General features: G+C 30.6%; 1 protein-coding gene across 1 annotated transcript; it reads left to right on the top strand.

Moving 5' to 3' along the window:
* Window positions 1–2655: 2655 nt before the first annotated feature.
* On the top strand, window positions 2656–8988 carry LOC123212308 (ribonuclease H2 subunit B). The gene is made up of 10 exons (XM_044631400.1): window positions 2656–2848; window positions 2949–3005; window positions 3681–3782; window positions 4476–4552; window positions 4760–4883; window positions 5405–5469; window positions 5829–5898; window positions 7305–7380; window positions 7531–7624; window positions 8386–8988. Exons 1-10 carry the CDS (start codon window positions 2800–2802, stop codon window positions 8503–8505), a joined length of 834 nt encoding a protein of 277 aa, XP_044487335.1. The 5' UTR covers window positions 2656–2799; the 3' UTR covers window positions 8506–8988.
* The last annotated feature ends 1450 nt before the right edge of the window (window positions 8989–10438 follow it).

The raw sequence follows: 10438 nt of genomic DNA, 5'->3' as shown, positions 1-10438 counted from the left end.
AATTGTAGGGATTAAGGATATTCACGACCTAATTTTGTATGATTTAAAAGTTTTTTCAAATCAAAATAAAAAAATAATTTAAAATTTTTTTAAATTAAATTAAACTATTTTAATTTTTAAATCAAATTAAACTGTTCATCCGATTTAGATTATTGTTTAAATATATTAAAATTATTTATTTATAAATATATATTATTTTTAAAAATTAATTAAATTATAGTTTTTTAAAACATAATATAAATATGTAAAATAAATATGAAATATTATACACATAAAGAATGATAAAATAAATATGAAATAAACAAATTGTATATTTAATTATTTATTAAAAAATTATATCAAATATAATTATATATTTTTTAAATACTATTTATAGTTTGATTTTGTTTGAAAATCGTCTATACAATAACCCGAAATTGAAAACAATTTTTAAAAACATATCAACTTAAACCAAACTATTTTACAAATAAAACTAAACCAAATCACAATTTTTAAGTAATTCGATCCGATTTTATAATTTTAACCAAATTATGCACACCCCTAGTAGAATAAAAAAAAAACATAATATCATTATCAATAATCCAAATAAATCTACAACTTTAATTTTAAAATAATATAATTGATACCCAACGAAAGTAACAATTCTTTATTAAATATTTAAGAAATTTAATTTTCAATTTATACGAGGAATGTGATTGTTATAATAAGTTCAAAATAATAGTATTTATAACATATTGATTAAAAAAATAAATTATAAATAGTTTTTTAACGATATTATGTAATATTTTATTTAAAATTTTCGAATCAGTTTAGGTAAATTTAAGATATAACACGGGTGTCAATCTAAACTCGATCTGAACTATTTTTTATATTAAAAATTATAATCTTAACCCAATTTTTTTTTTTATAATGTATTAAATCACTGTCAAATTTTACCAAGTTTATACTTATAATATTTTTGTTGAATATTTCATTTATATTCAATCTTAATGGGGTTGAGCACGATCCCGATCCCAATCCCAATCCCAACCGAGCCCTATCCACGAATGACTTCAAATTGGATTGCACATTTTGGTATCTCTAAGAATAAATGACTAAGAAAATAAATAGATTTAATTTTCTCCCCCAAGGTTGATTTTAAGACACTTTTCTGCCATTTAATAATATAAGTAACATTTTCTTACATAAAATCTAAATTTGTTAACAAAAAATACTTTCCTAAACAATTTTATAATGTAAAAATAACTTCAACAAAAATATTCTTCTTCCTTAAACAGTTTTCTTTCAACTTCTAACATTACTAATCACTTTCTTTGGGAGCCTAACCAACAATCTCACTTTGCGACAACTCATTTTCAGTGTTGATTCAATAACAACAAACACTTTTAATGTTGATATATCTATCTTCGACTTATTCCCCTAATGGTATTGTCGTTTTCACTTTATTTTACACAAATAAAATCTGGTAACTCTTTTCATACGTTGATTTTTTAGTTTTTAGATTTATGGTGTTGATTGTAACTTTTGACATCTCATCTTACTGGTATCAACTTTTACCACTTCATCCAATGTCTACTTTAATGTTGGTGATAATAAATGGTGGTTAGACTTTAAGGGTGTAAATATAAGTTTTAAAACTTATTAATAGGTTAAACTTTAGTATCTAAAACATCTAGGTTTGATATCAAAACTAGTTTTTTTTTTTTTATTTATAAATGGTAAAATTACTATTTAACCTTTCTATCATTCTTTTTTTTTTTAATTAATAGGGTTTGATTTTAGTTAATAAAACATTACTTATATTATCAATGAGTCGAAAAGTATTTTCCAATAGGTGCATCCGACAAAATAAATAAACATCTTCAAAATTTAAATGAGGAGTCTCACACTTATGTCGTAAAAAAAATTCTTTTTCCTTTCAGTAATCTATATCGTTATGTATAACTTTCTTAAACAATAAAGTAAAATAATAAACACAATCCTAAATTCCTAGTTGAAAAAAAAAAAGTGTTTTGAAATTTATAGTTGTTACTATTGTATTATTTTTCGTTTTGTAAAAATGTTTGTTAGAGTTATTTTTTCAAATAATGGTTTTTGCATTTTATCATAATGATGAATTTTGAATTACAGAGATGTAGAATGTTCAATGAAATGCCTCAAAAGATTACATGTTGTTCATTAGACATTTTTTACTTGGTTGATAATATCGAGCTAATTACTCTTTTCATATCTTAGTCAAATGAATTTCAAATCACAAAGAAAATTCCAACTGGTGAATGAAAGAAATTTGGGTTTGTTTAGAGTTTGAATGCGAGATTCGGGATGGTTTAAGGTTTGAAGGCGAGGAGAAAATTGTAAAGGTCAAGATAAGTTTTGGTCGCTTATACATTAAGGGGTATTATGGTCATTGAATATAATGAAGGGATGTTTATGAGAGAGTTTTTTTTGGCTAACATGAACGTAATATATACATATTAAAACGGATTAAGTTATATAGACACCGTTTTCAACATTGGCATATAAATTGATAGATTATTTGGATCTATTAATTTATTAAATTAAAATATTCTATTTTTAATTAGATAAACCAAATACGACGTCGAAACTAACAGCACTCCCCTTCCAATTAAATCAAAATACACATTGAGAAGTGAAAATCCATACCCGTTGTTTGAACGGTTACCCGCGGATACCCGCCGTTTACCAGGTCTAATAGTAGCGGGAAACCATCACTTTGCGCCCTCACTACTACTTTACTCTCTGCTTAGTTTTTTGTTACTCAAAGGGAAAGCTCCAAAAATGGGTTGGTGGAACGGTAGTGATGGAACACGTCTTCTCATTGCTCCTGGTACTTGGATTTCATTCCTTTTCTTTTCTTTACCTATTGTCTTTATCATTTTTTTCTTTCTTTCTTTCTTTTATTTTTATCATTTGTTTTATCTTGGCAGATTCTAATGCTACTGAAAGCAGTGGGCGCTTGTTATCTTTACTCCATCCTAAATCAGGTAAATTTTAGATTATTATTATTTTTTAAAAATTTGTTAGGGTTCTTGGTTTTACGTTATTTTCATTTATTATGCTTTTCACGCCTTTGTTTAATTTAAATAGTATCTTTGTAGTATAGAATTTGAATTATTCGTCAACTTTTTAGTTTTCGGAAACAAGGTAAACAATAAAATCTTATGATATAGCATTTGGTTGAACTGGTGTGACCTTTTCCGAAAATAGTGTTTAGATATAGGATATTTTTGTTCTGAATTTAAATGCAATTTTTTTAAAATAGGAGTGCAATAAATTTATGAAAATGTGTTTGGATGAAATGGGTTGAATGTTTTTGTGAACAATGTTTGTATACAATCCAAGAAACTAGTGTAAAGGTTGAAAACATTAAGAGGGTTGGTTTCTTAGGTTATTGAACAGATTTTCTGATATTAAAAATATTGAAATACTACTCTAATTATATGGATTTTTTTTTTTTGTCTTATCATCTTTCGTTTATGTTTTACAATCCTTCTCAAACTATGTTTGTAGGTTGCCGGTAATTAATGTGACATGTATTCATGTTTTACCTTTTATCATGTTCTCTTTTTAAGCACATCTTAGTTAGATGGTCATTATTAAAAGCTATGCATGAAAAATGCTCGTTTTGCATATTCTAAAACATTTAATCTTTTTTGCAGGAACTACAACTTGCTATCTCTTTAACAATGGGGTGCTTCAAGAAATTAATTGGTTTAAGCAATCATACAGGTCTTGGTTTCTTGGTGATTATGTTTGTGAAGGTAGATGGTATATTCTGATGGCTATATAAATATAACACTCTGTTTAGTACAGTCAATTACATTTTATTAGTCCCTGAGATAGATTTACTATACAAATTTGTACCTATGTTCCATTTTTGCTATTATACATTGTGTGTATGTTTGTATGTACATTATGGTTAAGAATACTGCTACAAGATAGCATAGAAGGTGATATGCAAATCTAACTCAATTTAATGCGATTTGCCAATCTAACTCAATTTAACAAACACATATTTAACTTTCCTACTAGAAGGTTTGGTGTTACAAACTAGGTTATTGATAATTGTGTAATAAATAGTTGGATAATTTACAGATTCCAATAGCTTCTAACTACTGAAGGAGCTCAATTATGAACATGTTTCCCCCATAATCTTGTCCTGTTGACTGCTTTCTCATATTCTTTCATTTGACTTTAAGTGTTATTTTGTTATACTTGGAAGTGCTAAGCCACTGTATGCCACATAGCTGTCTTGCTCCTCCTTTTTATAATTTTTTTGGAACTCTCGATCTGCGTCATTGAGGTTGAACTCAAGTAGTTTATTATTTGCTTAAGTTTTTGCTGAGAGGTTGCCTTTGATTTATGCTATCCATACTATGGCAGTCCATTTGATTTACTTTCAGTTTGTTACCTCTTATAGTTTTTTTTTTTTTTCCTTACTTACCTTCATGAAGATGGGCGCATATTTACTGCCACTCCAGTTGATCCCGTATTCATGATGCTGCCCCTTTTTCAAGAAGCTAGAATGAAGGTACAATCACCACTTGCCTTTGTGATATTCATTGTCACTCAGTAGAATCCATTTTATACTTTTGCTATAAATATTTTGGTAGAAGACATTTGTATGTGCAATTACAAGGATTTATGGGTTCTTTATTTGTTCATTCTAAATAATATCTGCTCCATTCTTTAGTTGTTTTTTTCTCAGTAATAATTGTATAGTTTTGAATGAATGCAGAAGGGGGATGATCCTGGGAAATTCAGGCTATTAGAAGAGATAATTTTCGTTAATGGCTACCCTGGTTATCAATATTTGCTACCTGTTGCTGAGAACTGTATGCATGTTGTCTGTGAAACCAAAGGTTGCTTACTACCTATATCTGCCTATTATCATACTCAAACATGTTAAGTAAAGGATATTATTCCATGATAGTAAGAGTTTTGTTCTTTGGTTAAAATACACACACACACAAAAAAAGCATACTAACTCTTGGAAACTTTAATAAGGAATGCATACATCGGCATTCTGTTTGTACAAGTAGTATGCAGTTTGGAGGTTTGCACCTAATCTGTAATTAGACTTAACTTGGTTCACTGGAAGTTCAAAATGTTCTAGGAGAGAGAATGGGCGTTGCACTTGCTTGTTTCTTAAATCTTTGCAGAATTTAAGCATTCAAATATTGATCTTGACTCAAAGTTAATGTCCTATTTGGAATGCTTAACACTTGATGGTGTGATACCCGATACCATCAAACTATTCCATTATACTATGAATGTATGTTAAAATGATAGTTATGATTTAAGACAGCAAAATAAAGATAGCATATCCTTACTTTGCAGTACCTTTTTAAAATTTACTCTTTTTCCTTTTTTGACTCTGCAGAAATTGGATCATCGATATTCTTTAGGCTTGATGACTCTAAGGTTTTATCTTGGTTATCCTACAAGGTCTGTCCTCTTCTGTTTAAGCTATAAGTTAATGGATTAGGATGCATGACATTATGAATAACCATTCGTTTTGGTGGATTTTACTGTAAATGCCCAAATTCTATCTGTGCCTCACAGACCATGTTGTGGCATGAAAAAGTGGGTCCTGTAGTGACATGGATTTCCTTAGATCTCTCTTAAATCATATGGTCACTGTCTGTTAATCTTATTCCCTACTTTTCCCCATCAAATTTTTTTTTTTAAACAGATTTAGTGATTTCTTTATATGAACCAAAACCTTTTAACATCTTATAATATCTTGTTCTTTTGAAAAATAGAGATATTCTAACCCTATTATAGTTGGGCCTATGGGATTGCAGGTACGCAAACTGAAAGAGACTCTACCACTTTTAGACAAGAACTATGCTGCTCAAGATGAAAAAGATACATGTATGGCTTTAAGCAATACACTTTATTGCCTCATTTTGATGAATTGATTGCCTCTTTTAAATGTTATGATGTTTTAATGTTTAAGCAAGCATTGTGGTGAACTTAAGGTAATAATTGTCCAGGAAATCATTGGCTGCAATGGAATCATTCACATTGATAGCATGCATGTATGAACTGATATCTATAGTTTCAGTTTAAGGTAATAAATTTTTATGTAATCTGAAGTATTTTAGGACAAAGGGAAATAAAAAATAAGAAAATGCGGCTTTTTGTGAACATATTGTGACTGAAGATCACATTGAGATGCCAAGATATAACCATGACATATGTTTTTCAATAAGTTGATTCATAAAGGTGCTTGTTTTTTTCAGTGAATAAGCGAGATTAGCATGCAAACAATCTCCTACTAGACTTTGTTTTTTGTAGTTAATGTTTGTTGGTTGCAAGATATAGGAGAAGACCAATTAATTGATTCGATCTCAAAGGTGTTCTTTCTCAATAGCCAGATCAGTGTCAATGTACATAAAATTTTGATGTTAGGCTTTTCTTGTCATTTAGCATTTGGATTTTAAATTTTGCTAAGCCATTGATTTATTCATATTTTTAAACATTTAAATTAAATATAATTAACATTTACATTTCTAAGGATGTGTAAAATTACTGTTTTTAAAATGTTTCTGCTTTGTAATACCTTGCCTAGTGTTGTGTTGAAAGAGAAGAGAAGAGAAAAGAAAGATATTATCAAGTTTTATGCATTCAGTTCATGGTTTAGATTTCAAATCTGGAAAAATAAAGGGCTACTCACTGGATAAGATATGGAACGAAAAGTTCATTAAGGAATTTGACTCGGATATACTTTATCAGAGGAAAAATTCTCTCTTGTTTTAGGAGTAAAATATTCATAAATCACTTTAACAGATGTCAATCTCTTAACAAAATTGATTTGTAAATATAGTTACATTAGTGGCATTTTGAGACTATTGCCATAAAGAGTTTTAGGAGAGAGATTTCCATGTAATTGTAGTTTGGAGATGGAGATTCTATCTAGCTGTATTCAAAGATCCATAGTGAAATACCAACAATTTTCTCTGTGATCAATAAACTCTGTTATTCTTCAAGTTGTTATCTGTCTCTTAGTTATTCCATCACTTTGCATTGGAAATCAAGTTCGGTCTTCAAGCATAATTAAGTCCACTATATCTTTAATTATACAATTATGCATGGGATGTATGCGTGTTTGTGGAGGCATTGATCTCATTTGGAAGATCCATTTTGTGTCTTAAAAGCTTGCTATATGTTTGATAAACATCTTGATTGCACTGATGTGGCTTGTAAATTGTAAATTTAATATTATAAATGATTGAAAAAATTTCCTCTTAATTTATTGCTCTTTTTTGTTATTACAGTAGCAGATGCGGTTTCAATATTAGGGGAGTATGTGAAGGATGAACCTTGGTTGAAGCTCTTGTGTAACAATTTGAAGTATCACTTCTAATTCCGATTCTCATTTCCATTTGGAATTAAATCATACCTGGTCTTATGAACATAGGAAGGGTCCAAAATCAAATAACTTGACTTTGGAATGTTTTCTTATCATATGCTGTAACAAAGTGTAATGAAATGTGTTTGCAGTTTAAATTTTCCAGTTGAAAGCATAAAGTCACAAGAGATGGAAGTTCTTCAAAGTTCCATGGAAACCAACCTTAAGTCTTCCAATCTCTTTCAGGTACCTACAATTTCTTAGTATTGAAATTCTTACAATAATATCAACTACTTTTTAGATTCATTCTGTTATAATAACTTCCCATTACAACCTTGATTTTTGTTCAGATAAATATCTCATTCGAAGAAGACTTTAGTTCTATAAATATTTGAGTAGCATCGACTCACTACAAGTTAAACACAAGAGGCCATTTATCGTTTTTTAAGCATGGCAAAATTTTCCCTGAACCTTGATAATTTCTAACCCTTATAAGTCGAGCTTGAAGCGAACGAGTCCGAAACAAGCCCGAGCTTGAACTTGAGTTTGGCACGAACGAATCTGAAACAAAGCCGAGCCTAAGCTTGAAAGTCCAATATTTTTGAACTCGAGTTTGAGTTTGAGTTTTGGGGGTGTTCGACTTGTCCAGCTTGCAAGCCTAAAAAATTCAATACAAATTAACTAAAACAATAACGTTTTGATCAATACGTATCAAAATAATATTGTTTTGACTTATATGTATCAAAACGACGTTATTTTAGCATTAAACCGAGGTCAAAGCTTGGTTCAACTTTGAACTCGAGTTTAACTTCTCTTAAACGAGCAAAGCTTGAACATTTTTGAAATGAGCTTGACAAGCTCCAGTTTGACTCCACTCAAAACGAGCCGAGCTCAAGCTCAGCATGCACAATTGCTGATTGATGGCAAAATGTGATGGGAATAGCAATTATTTGTTGCTTCTTTGTATTTCTTGCTCATTTGTCTGTTTATTTGTTATAATTTACCAGGGCAAGAACAAAAGCGAGAAGAAGTCCAAAACTGCAAAGCAAACCAAAAAGGCGAAAGTGGAGACTGAATCAAGGAACATCAAAGACATGTTTTCGAGGGCATCAAGAAGGGGAAGTTGAATATCCCTATCAAAGAAGCAGAGCTGTATGACACATTCTCAAGGCTCTGGTGGCTTCAGCATGGACATCTTATCTGCAATTCTCTGTGTGGATTTCAAGGAGTTGTTTGTAAATCCACAAGCACCACCAACAGCCTTGAGCCCTTATCTTTGAAGGGTGTCTAGTTGTGAATGAGTTTCATCTAACTGAAAAAGGTTGAGGTAAATTTTATCTGGCTAAAGTGAATTTTAGGGATATGATTTGATTCGAGGGAAGACATAAAATTTGACTAACTATTTGTATCCATGAAGAATGAGAACAAATAGCTTAGATCTACCTCAAGTCATGGTTCATATTCTTTAAACGCTACTCTAGTCCTATTAACAGATGTCTTTTCTTGAGGGTCTGTTGGGAATAGTGAAGAAATGAGGGATCGAAATTTGTCCTACTATGTAATTTTACGTGATTCTCTTGATTGAGGAACACCTCTTAACATTTTCTAAATTTGCAGTTTGCCTTAAAAAGTGTTGAAAGGGAAAGGGAAAAAAAAAAGAAAAAGAAAAAATGAGGGACAAAAGAGAAAATAAAAAAATTTATGGATAATGATCTTTTTACCTTTTATTTAACGAATTTTACTAACAAGATGGATAACGGGTAAGAATCTAAATTTTTTGAACTTATGGAAACTTATCATTTTAACTAACCTTTGGTTGGGAAATGTTCTTTTGGCCTCTGATTTCATATATCATACGCTTAAATTTAACCCTCCAATTAATAGCCTAGCTAGTCCTTAGTCAAAATAAATAGGGATTAGGCAAACAGGAAAAAGTGACAGCCAAAAACCCAACTCTTAAAATTGAACAACTCTTCAATTTAAAAATGATAATTGCCTTCCATTAATATATGCTTCATTCTATTAGTGGTTAAGACCCAATTTACACTCTTCATGCAAGAGTCTTAGGACCTCTTGGTTCTGGAGAGTGGAAGAAAGAAAATGTTGTGGAAATCACAATTGACAGGGCATTTTTGTGACCCCTTCTTTTGAAAACATTCCTGAATAAAACGAGTTTCAGTAAATTACAGATTAATTATTTTTTATCAATCTCTAGACTCTTCTTAATTAGATGGTAACTGAGCATCTTGCTGATTTTCAAAATTATACTTTGATCTGCATTTGTTAGGAAGAGCCTAAAACTTCCCATCAGATTCAAAGAGTGGTGGACAAGAAACTCAGCTTTTAGGGCTTCCATATATATATATATCCTTAATACTTTGATCATGATTTGCATACACTGGCAATAATTAAGGCAATAACAATGACATGATTATAGGGGGCAGATTTTGAAGTGAGAGTCTTTATTAGTAAAAGTGATAAGAGTAAGGATTTTCAACATACACCATCATGACAGCACAGGGAAGTAGGTATCAAGTGTACATTTTTCTGGCTTTGTTATGGGATGGATGGATGGCTGTTTGCATTTGAGTGGTATCCTATGTTTGCCTTGATTTCAACATCTATTTGCCTAGCAAGCTCTTTTGAGAATTCTCTCTTGATGAGAGATTCCCATTGGACTTGAGTCTTGGAATGAATGAGGAAATTGACTTAGAGAAACATAACAGGATGTAAAACAATAACTATGGACTCATTCAAGGCTTCTCTCTTAGTTTAGGGAATATTACACATGCCATTGCCCTGTGGTAATTTGCTGATGGTTACAATATGATTTTTGGTGAAGGGCTTGCAAACATTCAGGTGGACAAATCTAAGAATAGCCACTGCTAGCGCTATACTTGAGACCTGCAATCTTGCTCCTAAAGAGGATCCAGTGTCATTGATGTTTGAGTCTAGAAAATTAGTAATGAATGCCGTAAATAAGAAATGTAGAGGGGTTTATTGTCAGATGTTACAGTTGCAACAATGGCCTCCCATGGTAATAAACTCCAAAATTGCATT

The sequence above is a fragment of the Mangifera indica genome, chromosome 1, assembly GCF_011075055.1.
Source record: "Mangifera indica cultivar Alphonso chromosome 1, CATAS_Mindica_2.1, whole genome shotgun sequence".
Lineage (NCBI taxonomy): Eukaryota > Viridiplantae > Streptophyta > Magnoliopsida > Sapindales > Anacardiaceae > Mangifera > Mangifera indica.
Note: the sequence above shows the minus strand (reverse complement) of the source record. Positions and strands in the feature narration are given on the sequence as shown.

Bases quoted from the DNA above. Each gene is read 5' to 3' on its own strand.
- LOC123212308 (XM_044631400.1), top strand. From the start codon at position 2,800: ATGGGTTGGTGGAACGGTAGTGATGGAACACGTCTTCTCATTGCTCCT. The intron at 4,553-4,759 runs GTACAATCACCA...GAATGAATGCAG, and splicing joins TTCAAGAAGCTAGAATGAAG to AAGGGGGATGATCCTGGGAA. The intron at 5,470-5,828 runs GTCTGTCCTCTT...ATGGGATTGCAG, and splicing joins TATCTTGGTTATCCTACAAG to GTACGCAAACTGAAAGAGAC.